Source organism: Notolepis coatsorum (genome assembly GCF_963971535.1).
Source record: "Notolepis coatsorum genome assembly, chromosome: 16".
In the NCBI taxonomy this organism is placed as follows: domain Eukaryota; kingdom Metazoa; phylum Chordata; class Actinopteri; order Aulopiformes; family Paralepididae; genus Notolepis; species Notolepis coatsorum.
The window spans coordinates 78,680,542-78,703,873 of NC_140180.1; the positions used below are offsets into that span (position 1 = coordinate 78,680,542).

Below are 23,332 nucleotides of genomic sequence, written 5' to 3' on the forward strand. Positions count from 1 at the left end.
GGTGAAATACCGTTTACCCACCATTTCCTTTGCGAAATACAGTTTAGACACCTTTTTATTTGTGAAATAGAGTTTAGCTACCTTTTTATTTGTGAAATACAGTTTATCTACCTTTTTATTTGTGACATAGAGTTTACCTACCTTTTTATTTGTGAAATAGTTTATCTACCTTTTTATTTGTGACATAGAGTTTACCTACCATTTTTTATTTGTGAAATACTTTAGCCACCTTTTTATTTGTAAAATACAGTTTACCCACCTTTTTATTTGTGAAATACAGTTTAGACACCTTTTTATTTGTGACATATAGTATACTGTACCTTTATATTTGTGAAATACAGTTTACCCACCTTTTTATTTGTGAAATACAGTTTATCTAACCTTTTCTTTGTGAAATACAGTTTATCTACCTTTTTATTTGTGACATAGAGTTTACCTACCTTTTCATTTGTGAAATAGTTTAGCCACCTTTTTATTTGTGAAATACAGTTTAGACACTTCTCAACCTCTTCCACCCGACGAGTCCGGTACCGGTCCCAAAATGACATCACGTCATGAATCAATCTGTCTAGATTGTATGACATAATGTTGCGTTTTTTTCCAAATGTATCCAAGAGTAAACATCATAATAACCATGTCACAACAGCAGTCATATTGTATATTGTCAACAATACGTTTGTTTACCAATAGGTTAAAGTGTTATTAGTGAGATTTTATTTTTTGAAATGTGATAATATTTTCGCGGAGATCCGCCATTTTTAATCAGTGGCCGTCGCCGAATGATGATGATTTGTAGTCATATGAGCACAGGGCATCCAGAGCTCTCAATGAGCGTTGAAATTTCGAAAAACTACAGTACCCAGGAAATTCGAGCCAAGCAAATTATTTGTGTATGAATTTCTTTTATTTCTCTTATTTCTCTGGATACTATATCACAAAACTGAACGTTATTGGCATAGATTGGAGCACAGTTAGTGTGTCTACCTTCTGTGAACATTTAGCAACCATCTGTGTTGAAATCCAATCCAAAATGGCGGAGGCATATCCATTCTAAAGTGGTCCGCACACGGCGAGCGAGCGACGTGACATCGCCTGGCGATGCGATCGTCTGTCGCTCAGCGACAATCGCCTGGCCCCCCACACCAGAGGCGACCGTCACTCTGTCTAGCTGGGGTGTGGTTACTTGTTTCCCCCCGGAGGGAGATATCAGAGGACGGACTGGATGTTAGGTTAGCGTATTAGCAGGTAGCTGTGTTGTGCATTACGAGGGAACTAAACCCATATTGAGCTGGAATTAAACCACCTATACGAATACAACCTCTCCTCATTCTTCCTGACATTACTGCATGACTGATCGCTACAATACGTTCATTACCACCGATTGGACAAGTATTGTTATGCAGCTGAGAGAGAATGTTTTTTCACTGAAGACGCTAACTGTTCTGTTCTCAACCATCATTTTCTTTGGACAATAAACCTTATAAACCACATCAGCTGCAACCTGGACATTAAACTCTGTCAACATCCACAACTTATTTTGTTACCCGAGTATAAAAACATTAGTAGGTGCATCGTGGCGCATTGTCAATTTATTAGTTAATGACAAGCGGCCACTATCTTCTCCAACTAACGTTATTTATTTAAATTGTTCCTGTTAATAATAATGAACATAAGTAGCATGGTAATAATACGTAGGTTATTGATCAATGAATGTATTGATAAATTAATGGTGTACAAATGATACACCAGTAGAACTTCTGTACTACTTCTACTGTAGAAGTTATGTTATTTCCTCACTGTCCTGTCGCCTGCCGTCGCCTAAAAAAATAGGATCAAGCCGATTTTTAGCCAGGCGACAGAAATAGCTGCGCGACCGTCGCTTCAAAATCTCCTGCCGTGTGGGTTCTCTCATTCATAACAATGGAGGCGATACAATTCTGTCGGTTGGCTCACAAAAAAAGTCGGTCGCCTGGCAAAAATCGCCCGCCGTGTGCGGAGCACTTAAGAATCTAACTGTACATACAGTAGATTTCATTCTTCATTCTCGATGCACGCCTGGTGATACTAAATCCAAATTGAACTCTGCCATTTGAAAGAGGAGATTTGGCCCGATCCATAGATGTGCGAGTTGGCTATAATAAGGTCATTTATAGGCCTCATATTCTATATTCTATAATAATATTTCAAATTGCATGTGTCCGGATGGCAGAATTCAGTACTGTATCTACAAAACCTTCTGTTTAATCATCTTTTCCTTCCTATTCATTTCCTTAGATTTTTTTTATCTCAAGAAGGTACTGAACGAGCTCAGGTGTTATTCACTGTCAAAGATGCAAAGAAAAATCATAATTCATATTCTTCTTTGTTTCATCACAATTTAAGCGAGCCTAGTAATAGACACAATATTTCTGACACTGGGAATACATTCACTGAGGTCCATAGATACCAAGAACATGCAAATGGACCTTGTAGAAGTGGAAAAATCTTACATTTACTTATGTATTTTAGGCGGATTTTCAGAAAATAGGGCTCCGGGCTTAAGGGGTTAAGCTGGTATCAATCTTCATGATCGAAATCCATAGTACTATAGATTATATAAAGAAAGTAGCAACATATTTGAAAAGTTACATGAAAATATGATCTTTTTGAAAAGATACAACAAAATTGTACTATTCTGGAGAAGAAAAAAAGTATCTTATCCGTTGTCAGGTCTAAAGGGGAGAAGAATCCGAGGGTGAAGCATTACCAGATCAGGAAGACGGAGACGGAGACGGAGACGGAGTCCAAGTTCTATCTGGTAGAAAAGTACCAGTTCAACACCATTCCGGAGGTCATCCATTACCACCAACACAATGCTGCAGGTACATAGCTCAGCCGCCTCACCTGATACTGAAACGACCGTCGGTTGTGTGATAGTAAAGGGTTAGTGAAAGGGTTAACCGGCTGTTGTGTGGCAGTGAAAGGGTTAACCTTCTGTGTATTGTCGCAGTGAAATGGTTAACCGTTTTGGTAGTGTGGCAGTGAAAGGGTTAAAATAACACACCAACATTATGGGAAATGTGCTTACTGTCTTCTCCAGAGTCAGACAAGAAGATAGATACCAATTTCCTCTCTGTGCATTCAGTAGAAAGATATCCGTGCTAAGCTAGGCCAGCTTGCAGCCGGTTAGCTTTCTACTAAACGCACAGAGAGAGGACATTTGTATCTATCTTCTTGTCTGACTCTCTGGAGAAGACGGTGAGGAAGAGTTCCTTTAAGGATGAAAAGCGATGCTCCAGGCCCTGCACATTTTAAATCCACTGACTAGACCCATATCAATTTGCTTACCGTGCCAACAGGTCAGTAGAGGATGCCATTAGCTTGGTACTCCACCACACACTCCTACACCTGGAAACCCCTAACACCTACGCACGCATCCTGTATATATTATCTGTTAGGAATGGATCTCTGGTTAACAGTACTGTATATTTTCATATCTTGTATGTCACAAATGTAACAGTACTATATACCTGTATGTCATGTATTGTCATTAGGGATGTCCGATATTATCGGCCGACCGATATTATCGGCCGATATCGGCAGTAAAATGTGATATCGGAAAATATCGGTATCGGTAAAAAAAAAAATTTTTTTCTTTTTTTTTTTTTTTTTTTTAACCTTTATTTACCCAGGCAAGCAAGTAAAAACCAATTCTTATTTTATTTATTGTCAAAAGTATGCATTTTGGTTTAATTCAACAACAAGAGATATGTAATGTTAATTTTTACTTTTTAATTATCATATTTTGCACAGATAATGCTTACATTTAGAAAGCCTTTTGAATGCATCCAGTGAAATTATTAGTTACCTGAAATTATTCCGTTTTTTTGGGGGGAAACCCTGCATATATCGGTATCGGTTGATATCGGTATCGGTATCGGTATCGAAATTAAGAGTTGGACAATATCGGAATATCGGTATCGGTAAAAAAGCCAATATCGAGCATCCCTAATTGTCATAGATGTCATGATATATATCTGTATGGCCCCCGTACATGTACGAAAGTCTTTCTCTGGTCTGCATTCCCTTAACAATTGTGTGTATTGAGCCGTACTGTATTGTACCCATTCTGCAATCTGTTAATAAAGTTTTCAATCAATCAATCAATCAATCAATCAATCAATCAATCAATCAATCAATCAATCAATCAATCAATCAATCAATCAGAACCCAAAGAGTCAAGGTGAACAATCTCATATCCCGCTCCCTGACACTCAGCACTGGTGCCCCTCAGGGCTGCGTCCTCTAATGTTGGCTATTCTCCCTCTACACACTAACCAACTCATCTCCCTGGACAGCTCAGTCAAGATTTATTAAATATGCAGACGACACCACCATCCTCGGCCTGATCAACACACAGCCTCTCTGTACCGAATACGAATACCACCAACCTGGTGTGGCAATAAAAGTATCTTGTATCTTGTATGGGCCGCCACGTTTACTGTGATTTGAAAAGCAAAATTGATCAGTGCTCCAGCTCTATCTGTGACAAACAAAGGCCCAATTTTAGAAGATTATGTACAAATTGCATGAGCAGCCACAGTGTCACGTTACTCACGTGTTTATCATTATCAATTCAATGACCACACTTTGTGTTATTCTTCATTCATGTGTGTGTCTGTGTGTCTGTGTGTTACATCTGCAGGCCCGATTACACGTCTGAGACATTCTGTCTCCCAGGGTGGCGGCAGCGGCTCACAGAACTGTCAGCGGTTAAGCGTCTCTGGTTCAGGTGAAACGGTTGTCACTCATTCATTCAAAAAATACAATCTGAGCAAAGCCTTGTGCTGAAACCTCAACCTTCTTCTTCTTCTTCTTCTTCTTCTTCTTCTTCTTCTTCTTCTTCTTCTTCTTCTTCTTCTTCTTCTTCTTCTTCTTCTTCTTCTTCTTCTTCTTCTTCTTCTTCTTCTTCTTCTTCTTCTTCTTCTTCGTCTTCGTCTTCGTCTTCTACTTCTCCTTCTCCTTCTCCTTCTTCTCCTTTTTCTACTTCTTCTCCTTCTTTTTTTCACAACTGATACATTCCAGTAATCAACTAAAGTGGTGGGAATCACCAGTGGCCCCACAATATGATATTATCACAATGCTAGATCCACAATATTTTAATATCCCGATATTGCAATATATTGGGATTTCTTAAATTTTTTCAACTGCAAATTATGTCCCCAACGGAAAACTTTGTTACATTCTGCAATATAAATATATATATACATCATCTGTTTAATCTAATAAGATAACCCTTTCAGTTTTTTCACCTCATTCCAATCATCTTTTTTTAAATATCGATACTTGGCGTCATTGCTGTATGGAGTTTTTTCCCACACTCTTTGTTGAATGCTCTGACCAAAGTGGTGCTGCACAACGTGGGAATTCTGTTGTCACTTCTCTCCTCCTGAAACTCATTTAGAATCTAACATACAGTCGTCTCATGACATTAACACTCATCTTTAACCCTTGATTTTTGGGCATACGGTTTACCTTATAAGTATTTGGTCTGATACTTCTGTACAAGCAAAGCTTGAGGGGATATATCATAACTGGTCTGTGTTTGAAAGCATATAGAAAGCAGAAATGGCTCTTTCACCTCCTTCTCGCCACCATTATCATGAATTATTGGGCCTCCACTGCGCATCAACATATAAATGAAACTATAAACTGTGGCTTCAATGTCCTACATGTTTAAATCAATCATCGTTATTGTTAATTTGCTAATACAGGTCAGTTCTAGATCATGACCAGTTTACACTGGAATCTGATCTTGGCTACATTTAAAAAATAATGTGAACAGCAAACAAAAAGAAAATCTGACCTGAGCAATACATCAGAATTGAGCACTAAGGCTTGCAGTGTGAACATAGCTGGCTCCCCCTGGAAGCTAGATTTGTGCAACTCCAACTCAACATTGTCCATAACATTATAAATGCCAGGGCCCCTGAGTATCTCTGGAACCAACTTCAACCAACATGTCTCTTCAACCAACATGGGTAAATGCTCCTTTAAGTACTGTGGAACTTTGAACTGGAACAAACTTCCCTTGACCATTAAGATCATCATCAGTCAGTCAAGAAAAAGGTAAAAATATGGCTTTTAGAAAATGTTGCAGTATAGCATATTGTATTGTATCTTGTTTAACCTGTGGGACCTTAAGCGTAAGCCAATTGTTTCAGCGGATCATTGTGATATATTGTTGCAATTGTCCATCAATGGCCTTAAAGATAAACAGATACAAAGCCTATTTCACCTTTCTCGTAGAGAAACCAAACCACCTTATCATACAGGATGCAATGATGAGTGCCGTAACTATCATCACCAGTAATGAATCTAAGAGACAAATGACAGACCGTGTCTAGGGGTAGAAGAGTGGAAGGAGCATACATTACCATAATCTGGCACACTAAATCATTGATCTTATGGCCAACTACCACAGTGGTTCTCAACATGGGGGTCCGCAGTCTAATCAGTTTGGGGGTCCTCTACACCATTGAACCACCACACACACTGGCTGCCGACTGATTCATTTCATCGTGAAAATATATATCAGAATATTTATAGGAACAGATTCATGACGTGTCTGTTTTTTCCCGTCTCTCATAAGGAACGCAGGTTTTGTACCCAGCTCGTATATAGCGGATAGATCTTCCATGGACGGGTTTGAGTGAGTCTGGATTCAGTACCCTTCTATCTCTGCTCACTGTGAGCACCAGCATTTTAGTCGTGAATCCACCCACCCTCCCTCAGAACTGATAGGCTTTTCTTGTGGCTTGTTTATCCTCTTAACAGATGGTACAACCAGGATGTAACCAGAGAGAAAGCAGAGGAGCTGTTGATGGAAAAGGTAATTCCATTAATGTTTTAATACAGGGTAAAGGGATCGTCTAGAATCATCACACTCTTTTTCTTCAAAATCAATATTTGCCACAAGATAATAATATTATGCTGTACGTAATGTACCAAAAATAAACATCTAACAGACATCTGATGTGGACAGTAACTCTAATTACTCGAATTACTGTAATAGCTTTTTTAAGTGACATAATTGTATGATTACTCCTACTTTTAGTTGTGTTTCTGGTCATAAGTGAGAATATTAGTGAGGAAGTTCATCAGTGAGCTGGATGCAATCCTACCTGGAGGGGAGAGAACAGATGGTGGAGGTGAATGGTACACTACCCCCCCCCCCCCTCCCAGTGAGCTGTGGTGTTCCACAAAGAAGCATACTAGGACCTTTACTGTTCCTCATTTATGCAAATTACATGTCATCATCAGCTTGTGACTGCAACTTGTTCCTGTTCGCGGATGACTCGGCCCTGCTGGTCTCTGACAGGGACACGTTGCAGGTTGAAAAAGCCCTCAGCTCTGAACTCTGCAGAATCTGCACCTGGCTCGCTGATAGCAAACTATCATTACACCTTGGTAAAACGGAATCCATTATCTTTGGATCAAATAGCAAACTCAGCAAGGCCAACGGCTTCTCTGTTACAGTGGGTGACAATATTGTCACAAGGAAAGATGAAATTACCTACCTGGGTTCCATCCTAGAGGCAAATCTTTCCTGTGACAAAATGGCAACCAATGTAATAAAAAAAGTCAACCAACAAACAAGATTTTTGTACAGGATCTCCTCTCTGGTAAATAAGAATACCTTGAAGACTCTAACAGGAGCACTCATTCAAGGGTTCTACGACTATGCTTGCACCTCATGGTACCAAAGCACATCAAAGGCCCTAGAAACAAGGCTACAAACATCACAAAACAAACTGGTCAGACTACTGCTTGGCCTTACTCCTAAAACCCACCTTACCCCTGCCAATTTTGACAATCTAGGATGGCTTAGAGTAGATGACAGAGTACCGCAACTTGCAATGGGCCTGGTCTACAAGATACACTACACCACCAAGATACCCATGTACCTGTCGAAATACCACAACACCAGAGGGAGTTCCACATATGACGTTCAACACAGATTCGGCTCAAACAAGGGACAACATGTTTAGCAATTATGCCACAATAATGTGGAACGCCCTACCCACAGCCGTAAAGGAATGTGAATCCCTACCCTCCAACAAAACCGCTCTCAAACAGCACCTACTTAAATTAAATTAAATTAAATCAATCAAGTGAGAAAGAATATGACGTCTTTCATTTACAGTGAAACACAGTCACTCTGGGCCTTTTGGTTCATGAATAACATGGTATTAGATGCTTTGATAAGATTAAAAAGGGACGATTCCCAAAACCTATGCTTCATAATGACTTGTACAAATATTTGCAAGGACCACGCCAACAGGAGTATACTTTAGGGGGTACAATTTGGAGCATGCCCAAATAGTACCATGGAAAGTTGAGTGGTACTCTTTTCACTTATACTTTACTAAATGTAATATCACCGATTGGACAAAGATCCCTTTGCTACTTTTAAGGACTCTATCACAGAGTTGTTTACACCTCACCGCTTCATATATGCAGACGATCTTGGCATAGGTGCACAAGCCACGGATTTCAAAGCTGTGGAAGACAGATTCTCCAACGCTCTGGCAGAGCTAACACCTCACTATGAAGAGAATCACCTACGTGCAAACCCAACTAAGACACAGGTGTGTGCCTTCCACCTGAGAAACCGTGAAGCCAAGCGCCAACTGAAGGTCAGCTGGTAAGGAACCTCCCTTGAACACTGTGAACACCCAGTCTACCTAGGGGTAACCCTGGACAGATGCCTCTCTTTTAAGACCCACACTGAGAAGACCAAGTGCAAAGTGAGTGCGAGGAACAACATCATCCGCAAGCTCACTGGCACAACCTGGGGTGCTAACCCACAGACCCTGAAGACAACCGCACTAGCTCTCTGCTACTCAGCTGCCAAGTATGCCTGCCCAGTATGGGAGCGAGCTGCCCATGCCAAGAAGTTGGATCCTGCCCTCAATGCTAGCTGCTGCCTTATCACAGGCTGCCTGAAATCAACACCTACTGTACAGACTGTCTATACATCCTGGCAAGCATAGCCCCACCAGAGATACGACGAAATGCAGCAAGCAAGAAAGAGTGCCAACAGCAGTCTATTGACCAAAGACATCCTCTCTTCGGCCAGCCAAAAGCCGCCTTAAATCCAGGAAAAGTTTCCTGAAGAGCGTCCCGCCCCTCGGAATACCGAGCACAAGCAGTGAAAGAGTCACTCGGTGGGAAGAAAGACTTGACAACCTCCCACCAGCAACAACAATGGAGCTAAAGGTGAGCGAAGCACTGCCCCCTGGAGCAGACACCAACTATGCAGTGTGGAAATGCCTAAACAGAATAAGATCTGGTGTTGGACGTTCAAATGCCACTCTCGCCAAATGGGGATACTTAATGATGGGGACGTTGTGTGTGATTGTGGCACTGAAACACAGACCATGCAGCACCTCCTGATATCCTGCTGGAACAGCCCTGCACAGCATCTGACTTGGCAGAGTTCAATGAGAAGGGACAGCAATGTGTTCAGCTGTGGTTGAACCACATCTAGCCAAGCCTTGTAATTGACTGTCTTGTGGACACGACAAGAAGAAGACACACACCTACAGTACAACTGTCACCCAGCCTTTTAAATGTAAATAGTCTGTTCTGTTTGTCTTACAGTACATACCTTGTCATTTTATTTGGTTGTTTGTTTGGTGCATGTTTTTATTATTTCAGGATTGGATTGTTATTTTTGGTTATTTATATATATATCACTGCTTCTTGAGAGTCGGGACAAAACACTTTTTAAATATTATATTTTGAGAATACACACTATATTGATTAGAGTTATATATTCATGTAGAGAAAGGTCTGAGCTATTTAACCATGTAAAACCATGTAAAATAACATAGAAAAAATGTTCAACAAATTCACATGTTTCCCTTTGAAACTTGATTTGTGTTAACTCCGTCAGACACACACAAAAGTATATAATTCTAATTATTCCAGTCCAACAAGAATCTAAAGTTCTGAAGTATGTTGTAATCGTGTTTAGTTACTCAATGCAATAAAATATAATATATAAACCTCAGGTGTAATTTCACACTATTCTGAAGACCCAGAGTTAGAAATATTAGCATTTTCAAACTTTGTTTTTAATTTTGATATGATAAAAAAAATATCATTAAGTAAATAAGACACAAGAGGATGAAGATCTAATGCTACTTTATTACTTAAACAACATAAACTGAAGAAGGAATTTGTATTTTCCCCAAGATTAACAAAAATAAACATCTGACGGTGTTGACAAAGATCTGACGGTGTTGACGAGAAACTGACGGAGTTGACAAAATTGGATTTGCATCTCTGCAAAAAAATTTAAACAGATGGAAGTGACAATAATAAGAACTAATAACTCCTTGTCTTATACTAAACATTTTGTTAACTCAATTGTAATAAACAACAAACTTTACATACACTATTTCCAACTATTACAAAATGCACCGTTTCCAACAACAATATCAGTAATGGAGAACAGGACCCCTTCTTCTCGTCCCTGTTTTCATCTACCTCCTCTACACCACTTCCTGATCTCCACTTTCTCACCCACTTCTCCTCTTCCTTTCCTTCTGCATTTCTGATTAGTTTCACTATGATGTTTTGAACTGGGCAGAAACAGACATCCTTCTTGCCACATTTGGGCTGAACCTTTTCTGTTGGACCATGGGGATGCAGAAATTCCACTTTCACATCTTGTTGCTCATTATCCACATCGATGGTCTTGGCTAGCCACCAGTGGTCATCATATACTACTGCTAACCAGTCTCCATTACTAAGGCTGCTAACAGTCGTTACTGTCACCATACCCTCAGGACCTTTCAAAGGTTCTTCGTCCAACTCCTCCATTACATCTTCCATCTCCATACCCTTTTCCATCTCATTTTCCATCTCCTCCCACAACATGGCCAGAGGTCTCTTCTTCCTTGCCCTCCGTGTATCACGCTGCTGTTCTCCTGGGTTGCCATGGTAATAGGAGGTAGCTGGGCAGAAGCACTGGCAATCCAACATCTCGCTGCAAAAGCAGGATAGTTGTCTGTGGTGGATCCTGTCCTTATGTGCGATGATCTGGTGTATTTGTCTTGTTGAGGGAACCGGTTTGAGAGGATTCATGAGAAGTGTGTCGTATCTTTGCATGTCTTCTTCCACAATGTGGTACAGCTGAACACCATTCAGACTGTTTGAGACCTTTTTGAAGAATATGTGTCCATCCGTCACATCAGTTCCTCTCAGGACCAGGTTGTCAGCTGTTCTTTTTACTGTTCCGCCAATGCCGTCTGGTGCGCCCTTACCATGAGAAGTGGGGAAGAAGTTCCATGTTGTCCTTTCAAACCCCAGTGTAGGTGGGATACCAGACAGAAGAAAAAACGTCTTCTTGTTCTTGTTTGTTCTTGTTTACTTGGACCATCAGACCAAAAGTGCACGGTGGTAACCTGTGGATATTTTGTCTTGATATCTTTTAGGACTGGATCCATTTGTGTCCAAATTGCCGCAGCATCCTGTCTCTTTGACTCTGACAGTGTGCAAAACCCTGCCTTTCCACCCTTAGTGTAATACATTCCGGTATGGAGTGTTATCTGTGGCAGATTTTGTCCGAAATGGCAGGCCTGAACTTCAGCTTTATATTTGAATTTCCAGGATTCTGAAAAGTCAACATGGCCGATTGCTGTACTTTCATCACAGGACTCAATTGTGTTGCTGTATTCTTTTGACTGGTTTCGCACTGAACACACATGTGTTGTGGTTTCCTTTCTGAGTTTTTGCTCATAGAGTTTGATGAGCTCTGAAAGGCTGCCTCGGTGTTTGACGAGCTTAGTGTTGATGTCGATTCCATTGTGTATGTCTTCTTGAACTCTCTCCCACTGCCTCCATTGAACATAGATTTTGTCTTGCTCTTGGGTTGTAACTGTACCTTTGTTTAGACATTGTGAACAGGCGCAAAGAAGGCAGGCCTCACTTGCTGGAGAGCAACAAACTAATTGAAAACTGTCATCCAGTTTGTTTGACTTCACAACACCAGACATTTTAAGGACCTTGAGCATTAAGCATGCATTTTCATGTATTTGACAGACATGTCTTCCGATCAGATGCTTTTGGTGCTGTGACATAGAAGGGCCTCAGAGCACAGAATGAAGAATAGCTCAGCTTTACAGTGGGGTTATTAATCTGGAATTCAGTGTGGAGGTTGAGCATAGAGTCTGGCAGGATCATTCTCTGCCGCTTGATCTTGTTCCTGGTGATTGTGTCAGTCTTATCCGTCGTCACACGTGCAGAGTTCAGGAAGAAATCCTGAACAGTCTGTGTTATACCCTGTATGAATGTTGGCTTTTTCTGAGGCTGCTCCTTTTCTCTCATTAACTTGTAGGTTAACCCAAACTCTTTCATTTGTTGAAGAAGATGATACTTTTTAAGAATCATGCCTGATGACACACTCAGTGCTGGATTTTGGCGCCGTGGGCCAGGAGTTTGTTTGTTTGTCTTCAGCTCTCTTCTGGGGATGTTGTAGAATAGAAGGGCCTTTTGGATTTTCGGATTCGTTACTTTGCTTCCTGATAGCATCTTCTTTGTTTCCGTGCCTGGAGAGTCCAGTGGTGATGTATTTGTAGTTTTTTTTCTGCACATTATTGTTTCTATCAGGTTGTTTCGTTGCTTTGTTACATTTGTAATCTTCTCTTTCATAGTTTTTATTTCTCTTGAACGCCTTTTTCGCGTTTTACTTTGTTGCTTTTCCTGTCTGAGAGACTCCCTGCACTGTCTGGCATTGTTATCTAGAATATTCTGATCTGATTTGTATCTGATCCTGATTTTTCTTGAACTCTACACTTGTGACAACTGATAAGATTGAGACAACTGACTAGCAAAATATTATCCTGTTGATCACTCCATACCATAATGTATTACACTATGGATGGAAAGAGTCAGATAAAGGATGATGCAGCAATCTACAGTAGACACACATGGACCAGTCCTATATTAAGAATTATTATAAATATATTAAGATGAAATATCCACAGTTTACCACTGTGCACATTTGTTCTGATGATCTAAGTAAACAGTATAAGAACAAGAATAACTGTTTTCTTCTGTCTTGTATCCCTACTGGGATATGAAAGGGCAAAATGGAACTCCTTCCCTGCTCTATAAGAGGCAAGAGTGTAGATGTTTGGTAGTGAAAACTACACACTGCACCATTATGATTTTACATCAATCAATCAACCACGTAGACAAGTGATATATTTATATTTATGTATTAACATGTGTATGTATAGAGTATAGAGCATGTGCTGGGAAAGTAAGACAATTATTCAATAAGCAGACCACAGCCTGCCCATGCTCTAAAAGTCAGAGGTGTATTGTAATGCATGCTATTATTATATGCACAATTCTGTGCAGATAAAACTGAAATAACATTTAAATCCTTTACCATGTTCGAAAATAGTATAATAATAGCATATATATGAGGTTATTGATGGATTTGTCAACTCTGTCAGCTTACACGTCAACTCCGTCAGACACACAATCTGATGGAGTTGATGTCTGACGGAGTTGACAAAAGGGCACACATTTTCCCTCCAAGCCTGTATTGGGCACTGCAGCTAGCTAGTTTTTTGTCAGTTGCTAGCTGTCTTAATAATCTCACTGAAACGGGGGCGGTTAGGTGGCGTAGCGGAGATTGCGTTCGTCACCAACCCCGGAGCTGTGAGCTGGATTCGCCTGTTCGATCTCACAGCTCCGGGGTTGTCACCAGCTTGGCTGGCCGTTCACACTAATACAATTGGCTGTATTAGAGGGTGGGAGAAGCTGGCGGGATGGGTCTGGGTCGTTGTAAACAGCGACTCCTACAGTTCGGTCGGGGCGCCTGCTAAGCGCGGATAGGACCTGAGTGGGATAGTGTGATCCTTCCACACGCTACGCCCTCTCAGGGAGGATCCGCGCTGCCAGGTGAAAAGAAGCGGTTGATTGGCTGGACGTGTGTCGGAGGAAGCGCGTGATAGCCTCCACTCTCCCAGATGATCTGACTGTGGGGGGTAAGTGCGCAGCGACCAGGAAGGGGATTGGGAATTGGCATACGACTAACATTGGGATGGGAGAAAAATCTGAGGAAAATGGAGGGGGAAAAAGATAAAAAAAAATTATAATAATAATAATCTCACTGAAACACTTGAATTCAATCCACTATTGTTTTTTTTAAGTATAATAACGGAGAGATGGTGTTAACATGTTCCAGCTGTGTTTGTCTAAAATATCAAAAAGTATCAAATTTACCAGACCATGTGTGGTAGTGTTGCATTCACCACAGGCAGGGAAAGGAAAATGGGGTCCTCAGGGATAGAGCTGGCCATGCTATTGCCTGATTTAATTAGGTTTATGAAAAAGTTGACATAAACTGAGGACACAACTTTGATAGGCAGATTTCTATGGAAAATATTATTTGAGTTTCATGGCATGCATTGTTTTATACATTTATAACCCTTATCCTTGATTTGATATGTATGTTTTCACAAGTGGAGAGGTTTTTCAAGCTTTTTTGCGCTGGTCAATAATGTGACCCTTGCTGAGGACAAGAAAATTAACATGGGAGCTTCTAACCACAGATTATACATTTAAACAAATATCCCCCCAAAAACAAATATATGTGCTAAAACATAACATCAGTATACACAATACCTTTAGATTGAACTTTGTGAGTATGACAATCATTATTAATTAATTTATTTTTGATATAAATTAGACTTTTCTATGTAGGACATGTTTTGTCCCGACTCTCAAGAATCAGTGAGTTATGTACTGTATTCACTGCTGTCAAGTGAATCAAGTTTTTCACTTGACGCTCACTTGACGCTTCACTTGACGCTTCACTTGACGCTTCACTTGACGCTTCAATTTATGCTTGAATGAAACACAATCTGGGCGCTCCGTTAAGCAAATACACTATTTACATTTACATTACATTTACATTTACATCCACAGCGATGCTCCCTTATTAAAATAACCACATAGTGTGTATCGCGACTCCGAGCGCCGTATATATGACGTGCATTATTTAGGAAAAAGTAAATCCATAGGCTGAATATGATTTATTATCAGCATTTTATGTATATTATTTTACATTTCAAAACCCCCCTCTAGAAAAACAAAGCACAAAAACATAATTCAGAATGGTATACTATAATGGGATCTAGACTGTGAGGATTATTTCAGGAAAGGAGCTGGCATTTCTTTGCAAGGGCCAGTTTATCGAGCTAACTGAACTAAAACCTGCGCTGGACCAGGTTCAAACTTTCTGATCTCTTGCCATAGTGATTTAGACAATCACACTTCGAGGAACGGAAAGGTCTAGCTTAAGTCAAGTTATCCTGAAAATTATCCGGCTAACTCAGTTAGCCAGGTACGAGGAACAGGGCCCTGGTCTGATGTTTGTCACGTGGCACACAGCGTTTTTTTCTTCCGAAAGGACAAACAATCAATCATTCGATATCTTTTAAACCATTTGAAACATTGGTTGTGACTAACTTTGTTGATTTTCTCTAAAATTGTCTCCAGGGTAAAGAAGGTGCGTTTGTTGTGCGTGACTCCAGCCAGGCGGGAGTCTACACAGTGTCCGTGTTCACCAGAGCACCAGGGTAATTCAGTTATCCTCTTCTTCTGTGTCTCAAAACTGAGTACCTCAGACAGACCCCAGATAGTTAAAGACAGTAGAGGTTGGGTACTTTATTATCTAAAGATGGTTAGTTAGAGTGTTGTGTTGAGACAGTATAGGTTGAGTACTTTATTATCTAAAGATGGTTAGTTATAGTGTTGTGTTCACTCATAGTTAAACACAGTAGAGGTTGAGTACTTTATTATCTAAATATGGTAAGTTAGAGTGTTGTGTTCACTCATAGTTAAAGTGTGTAAAGAGTGTGGCTTCAGATATTGGTTGAAGAAACAGCAGAGTGTAGTGGAGGGTGAAGCCTAAACTCAGTTTACACAAATTTTTATTTGCAAAATAGTTTAGCTAACTTTTTATTTGTGAAATACTGTTTACCCACCTTTTTCTGTGTGAAATACAGTTTAGACACCTTTTTATTAGTAAAATACAGTTTACCCACCTTTTTATTTGTGAAATACAGTTTATCTACCTTTTTATTTGTGACAGAGTTTACCTACCTTTTTATTTGTGAAATATTTTAGCCACCTTTTTATTTGTGAAATACAGTTTAGACACCTCTTTAAGCTGATATCAATCTTCATGATCGAAATCCATAGTATAGATTATATAAAGAAAGTAGCAACATATTGAAAAGTTATATGAAAATATGATCTTTTTGAAAAGATACAACAAAATCGTACTATTCTGGAGAAGAACAACAATCTTATCCGTTGTCAGGTCTAACGGGGAGAAGAATCCGAGGGTGAAGCATTACCAGATCAGGAAGACGGAGACGGAGATGGTGTCCAAGTTCTATCTGGTAGAAAATTACCTGTTCAACACCATTCCGGAGGTCATCCATTACCACCAACACAATGCTGCAGGTAACTGAGCTGTCTCACCTGATACTGAAAACACCTGAAGTTACAAATCAGCTGTGACTTTGTAAACAATGGTGATAGAATGACCAATTTCACGGCAAGAAAGTAGAGGATACGAGTTTGAAAGTCAATGGCTTCAGGTTCTCAGCAGTTTATTCAGCAGGGCATCAGCGGTATACAGCAAATTCACAGGATACAAAGAATCTCTCTGACACACAGCTTGTCCTGTCGAGTGTGTCCCTTAATGTCAAGATGAGTCGTTTATATGTGCCCAAACCGAATCTCAATGCTGTGATATGATTCGCCATCCCTACCTAGGTAAACCGGTTTGGTCTCTGTCTGCATGGGTTTCTGATGTGTGAGGGTGTCTGAGTCATCCATCAATCTGGGACGATGTGTGTGTGTGTGGTCCACTTAACCTAGAACCAGTTTGTCTTGTTAGATGAGACAGTGGTCACTGAAATGTCACATGAGAGAGTGTGTGTGTGTGTGTGTGTGTGTGTGTGTGTGTGTGTGTGTGTGTGTGTGTGTGTGTGTGTGTGTGTGTGTGTGTGTGTGTGTGTGTGTGTGTGTGTGTGTGTGTGTGTGTGTGTGTGTGTGTGTGTTAGTGTGTGTGTATGTGTGTGAGTGTCTCTGTGTGTTGTTCTGTCACTCAATTGTTAATCACATTAGAACTGGTTTGTGACCTGCCTGATGAAATCAGTTTCAGGATGAAGTCAGTATTGATTGGGGTGAATGCTTTCCGTCGTGGTGATGTCAGAGCTCTGGTAATCGACATCTTTGTCTGGTATTCTGTCCATATTGCTTCTTAATAACAATTTGTGCTGTTTACTGTTTAATAACATTAATAACTAATAAAAAATACACTACACACCTAACAGCGCAGAATGGCTCCACGGTTAAAAGTAAGTAACACACCAACATTATGGGAAATGTGCTTACCGTCTTCTCCAGAGTCAGACAAGAAGATAGATACCAATTTCCTCTCTGTGCGTTCAGTAGAAAGATATCCGTGCTGAGCTAGGCTAGCTTGCAGCCGGTTAGCTTTCTAGTAATCGCACAGAGAGAGGACATTTGTCATGCTATCAAAGAATCTATCGAATCCAATATCGAAGCGATAAGGGTGGCTGCCGACGCACATATTAAGTGCACCGTAGCATTGGAAACTGGTTTGGAAGAACATCAACATAATTTCGGTCTGATCTACAAAGACATAGCTGAGATCAACGATAAGTTAACGGCTGAGATGAAGGGAAACTACAAAGAACACAAGACGGATCTCAACGATATAACGGCTGAGCTTAAGCGAAACAATGAAGAACAAAAAGCTAAAATATTCGAGCTGGAATATCAATCTCGTAAGCTGAATATTCGTATAGTCGGACTGGACGAGTCAGTGAGCTGCACACATCCTGAAGCGTTTGCGACAGAATTACATAAAATCCTGGGACCAACTATCCTTCCTATGGTACCTGAGGTGGATCAGTGTTACAGATTGGGGACCCGATCCAATGACAATAACGGCAGACCTAGAGTGATTATGGCTGTCCTACGTCAAGTCAGAATAAAATAAATGATCATTCGGGAGACGCGCAGGTTGAAAGGCAATCTGAAATACAAGGATGTGTCAATATACTTCTTTGAAGATTATTGTCGGGAAGTGGTGGCCTTGCGGGCCAAGTACAAGACGGTGACGTCTCAACTCTATTTGGGGAAACACAATCCCACATTGATGTACCCTGCAAGACTTCGTATCGTCGATAAACATGGATAAAGGGTTTTCCTCAACTCGCCTGAAGAGGCTGGCAAATACATGGCAGCACAACGTGCAGGATAGTTTATATACGGCCTTATACACCATATCGTATAAACTTTAATGAACCGCTGATTTGGGACAGAGAGACCTACGAGCTCTGAGTTATTGAATGATTTCCCCATTGGACTTTTATTATTGCGGCATATTGGACTTAAAATTGGAACGATACAGAGAAGATTAGCATGACGAAAGGATGACACGCAAATTCATGAAGCGTTCCTTATTTTAATAGTATGGATTTCAACAACATTCCTGAACATACTGGAACATTCTGGTACTGTAAAAACGACATATTGGAATAATCTAGAACATTAAAAACATTCTATGATACATGGAACATTCTGGAATCACAGCAATATGACATACAGCCAGAAGACCTCCGGGGGAATAACATTCTTCACAACGGAACATCGCCCACCCCTGGTGTGACGGATCATACTGGGTCTGCGTTGTGTTTTGATGTTAAATGAGAATGTCCCGAGGGGGAGTCGAACAGGGGGCTGCACTAAGAAGTGAATTCACTCCTAACTACCGTACCTATGCGTCTGTTAACCCTGTTATGGGGAAGTGAGTTTAATTTACCAGCCCGCACTGCCACAGTCACTCGTCAACACACCTGTTTCCGTGACTGTGGACATACCCACGGGCTTCCCCGTTACACTCACCTCCCTAAACTCACGCCCCTCAGGACATCCGGGTCACTGGGCACCACTGTGACGGATCATACTGGGTCTGCGTTGTGTTTTGATGTTAAATGAGAATGTCCCGAGGGGGAGTCGAACAGGGGGCTCCCGCGTCCGCGGGCGACGACACAGGCCGCTGCACTAAGAAGTGAATTCACTCCTAACTATCGTACCTATGCATCTGTTAACCCTGTTATGGGGAAGTGAGTTTAATTTACCAGCCTGCACTGCCACAGTCACTCGTCAACACACCTGTTTCCGTGACTGTGGACATACCCACGGGCTTCCCTGTTACACTGGCTAGGGGAAGTGCTGCATATACGTATTTAAAAACTTCTTTTTATTAATTGGAAATAATTCCACTACTTCTCCACTTTATACTCTAGGTGTTTAAGCATAGCAAAGCTCTTTCAAGATCTAAGTAAATGTTCTCTTTTTTTTTTTTTTTTTTTTGTTCTCTATTCAGTTCAATACCTCTCTATTATTCTTGGGTTGTTTTAACTTACACAAGTTCGTATAAAATGTAAGTGATTATGGTATGATATTTGAAGCTTATTTTTATTTTTATTTTTATTTTATTTTCATTTTTTTTCCCTTTTTATTTAACGGGAGAGTGGCCAAGCCACAGTTGACATTCTACTTATGGTAGAATTTAGAATGTTAGATCCTATGGTATACATAGGAAAGTTAAGGATGAATCGCTCGGTCTGGGCAGACTGGTCGTGTAAGGGGGGGAGGGTCAGAATCCTATGGGGTTTCAGAGGGATAAGGGAATATATGTATGGGTGTTTTTTATGTTTGTTATCATGCTCAAGCTCTGCTCTCAACAGGACCTCAATAATTGGATATATATCTATTGTGAATCGCTTCTCCAGACGACTTGCACACAAGAATGCAGCAACATGTTTAGATTATGGCTAGTCTGAATATAATGATTTGGAATACTAGGGGACTGAACAAACAACATAAACGCAAAAGCGTGCTTACATTGATGAAAAGCAAACAGGTTGATGTGGCTCTTTTAAGCGAAACGCACCTTTTAGAAGCTGAAAATGTAAAGCTGGCGGACAAAATATATCATAATATTAGCTACTCATCTTTTGGAACTAGATCCCATGGGGTAGCTATAGTCGTGAAAAGGAAATTGAATATTAAATTGTTGGACATATGGTCTGATACAGACGGCCGAGTAACTATTGCTAAGATAGAATACAGTAATAGGAAAATTGCGTTGGTAGCGAGATTAACTCCAACGATCTGAATTTAACTCCAACAATCTGAATTTCAAATACGTAGTACAAGACAACATTATTACTTTCATGGCTCTAAACCAAGTCACCTACTAGCTATGAAGATAAGATCCAATGCACAATTTGCTGATATCCCTACTATTAAGGATCAACAAAGGCTTGTTACAGACCCCCAAAAAATCAACGAGACTTTCAAAAAGTTTTATTCCAACTTATACAAATCAGAAGTGGTTTTCGATCATAATAAAATGGATAACTTTCTTGATCAAATTAACCTATCTAAACTCTCAGAGGAAGACGCTAAACAGTTAGATACACCTATCACACTAGAGGAACTTAGAGAGGCTATATCGGCATTGCAAAGTGGGAACGCTCCCGGTTGGGATGGTATCCCACCAGAACTTTACCTCTCATGTTGGGAAGTAATTGGACCCCTATTACTGGATATGATTTTATACTCAGTCAAAGAGGGGAACTTCCCCAGGGACGTCAAAATATGGCACTCATATCTGTCTTCCTTAAAAAAGACAAAGACCCCACCGAATGTGGTAGTTATAGACCCTTAAGCCTCCTCGGAACCGATCTTAAGCTGTATGCTAAGGTACTAGCCATCAGACTTCAAAAGCATATGACAGTTCTAGTTCATCCTGATCAGACAGGCTTCATAAGAGGCCGCCTGATCACGGATAATATTAGACGATTACTACATGTGATAGACAACAGCAAGGATATCGTGCCTCCTACAGCTATATTATCCTTGGATGCGATAAAGGCCTTTGATAGGTTGGAATGGTCTTGTTTATGGGCAGTACTCGGAAGGATGGGGTTAGGTGTAGGATTCATTAATATGATAAAAGTACTATACACAGAGCCAACGGCCATGGTTATAACAGGTAAATTCACTTCCCCTCTCTTTCCTGTTTCGCGTTCGTCTAGACAGGGTTGTCCTCTTAGTCCCGGACTATTTGCTCTATCCTTAGAACCTTTAGCACAGTATATAAGACAATCCCAATCCATAGAGCCAATCTCAATTAGGGGCACACAGCATCATATTAGTTTATATGCGGACGACGTAATATTGTTCATGCAAAACCCTACCACCTCACTACCTCATCTTCTCAAGCTAATAAACGATTTTGGCAATCTATCGGGATTTAGGATAAACTGGCCAAAATCGGCCTTCCTTCCACTGAATGTCACTGCGAAGGCTACCATCCTTCCAGGAAATATACAAATGGTAGAACACTTTAGATGTCTTGGAGTTGAAATATTCCCCACTATATGCCAAACAGTGAAGTATAATTATACAGGAATCCAAGAAAGGATCACAAATGACTTTGACAGGTGGTCAAAACATAAAGACTCAGTACAGGCCCGAGTATCAATAGTTAAAATGGATGTTTTACCCAGAATCAACTTCTTCAGCTCAATGCTACCGTTACCCCCCCCCCCCCCCCTCCCCCTGCTGGCTACTGGAAAAAATTACACTCCGCCGCATATAAATTTATTTGGAACAACAAACCTCCACGAATTAAAAGAGCCACCACACAGAGAAACAAAGCTGACGGAGGTTTAGCATTTCCAGACTTCTACCACTATTTTAAAGCGTACTCTTTAAGACCACTGATCACCTGGTTTGATTCTCAAGCATCTGTATCCTGGAGAACATTAGAAGAAAACATTGTGGCACCACATAGACTGCAGGATGTAGTATACACCAACCTATCAATTAAGCAATGCAACTTGAAATTTGGCCCTCTTATTACACATGTGATCCGGATATGGCGTGAAACACAATTTTTTTTTACCAACCAACATAAATGGCATAAACACTCTCCCATATTTAATAACAATACACTCCTTATTGCACAACAACCTATCAGATTTCCCAAATGGGGAAAGAATGGCATACATACATTGGGAGATATCTTCAACAAACAGGGTTTCTGTAGCTATCAAGATATATTTAACAAATTTAACCTCACCAGTTCCACATATTATTTCTACAGACAATTATTAGCATGCTTGAAGGCTCATGGAGTCCCATTAAAGACACCACTTGAGTACCACAGATATCACAAGTTATTTTATGAAAGGGAGACATCGAGAGGATTTGTCACGGACTTTTACCGTCACTTACTTACATCTTCGTATGAAGCCCTTCCCCTAGACTCAGTTTGGAGGATGGATATACCAGACCTGGAAGTAGATTTTGATTGGGCTGAGGTCTGGGCTAACGTTCGGCTATCGTCACGTAACCCGGATCATCAACAGATTAATCTTAATTTTATTCATAGGACTTACCTAACTCCTATTCGATTGAACTGTATGGGGCTTAAACAAGACTCTCGATGTTCCTTATGTACAAACGGTGATGATGGTACATTTATGCATATGTATTGGGAATGTCCGCCTGTTAAGATATTTTGGGAAGAAATAACCACACTATTATCAGGATTTTTGTATTTGACAATACCTGTAATGCCTTCTGTATTGCTGCTGAATGATGTCTCTCAGGTATCACACTCTGTACACATAAAGAGGCTAATCTTGTCCGGTACTACGGCTGCTAAAAAGCTAATAGCATCACGCTGGATTCAACCTGATAAAATGTGCCGGAGGGTATGGATTCTTACATATCTTGATGTGATTTACCTGGAGATATCTACCGCACAAATTCTAGGTATTAATGAAGCCAGCATAGAAATCTGGTTAGGGGTGGTGGAGAGGATAAAACATTATATGAACTATTAATCCTTGGTATCAAACGGAATAATGGATGTATTCAAGGGGGGTCCGGTAGGGGGGGAAGAACGAGTAAGCATGTATGTGTTTTATAGTGGATTTCTACTGTAAAGGTTTGTATGTCATGTAAAAAAAAAAAAAAAACATTTGTTCAAAAAAAAAAACATCAACCCGACCATAAACTACTGGATCCTTGACTTCCTCAGCAACAGAACCCAAACAGTCAAGGTGAACAATCTCATATCCCGCTCCCTGATACTCAGCACTGGTGCCCATCAGGGCTGTGTCCTCTCCCTTTGGCT

At 40.5% G+C, this 23,332-nt stretch overlaps 1 protein-coding gene across 1 annotated transcript in view; it reads left to right on the plus strand.

Annotated features, from left to right (window-relative positions):
- Positions 1 to 23,332, plus strand: part of itk (IL2 inducible T cell kinase) — a gene marked incomplete at both ends in the record, with an annotated part of 52,691 nt that overhangs the window by 9,663 nt on the left and 19,696 nt on the right. Inside the window, one exon of the mRNA XM_084332099.1 lies at positions 16,394 to 16,539. Coding sequence (XP_084188225.1) covers positions 16,394 to 16,539 — 146 coding nt within the window. The remainder of the gene's footprint in view (positions 1 to 16,393; positions 16,540 to 23,332) is intronic.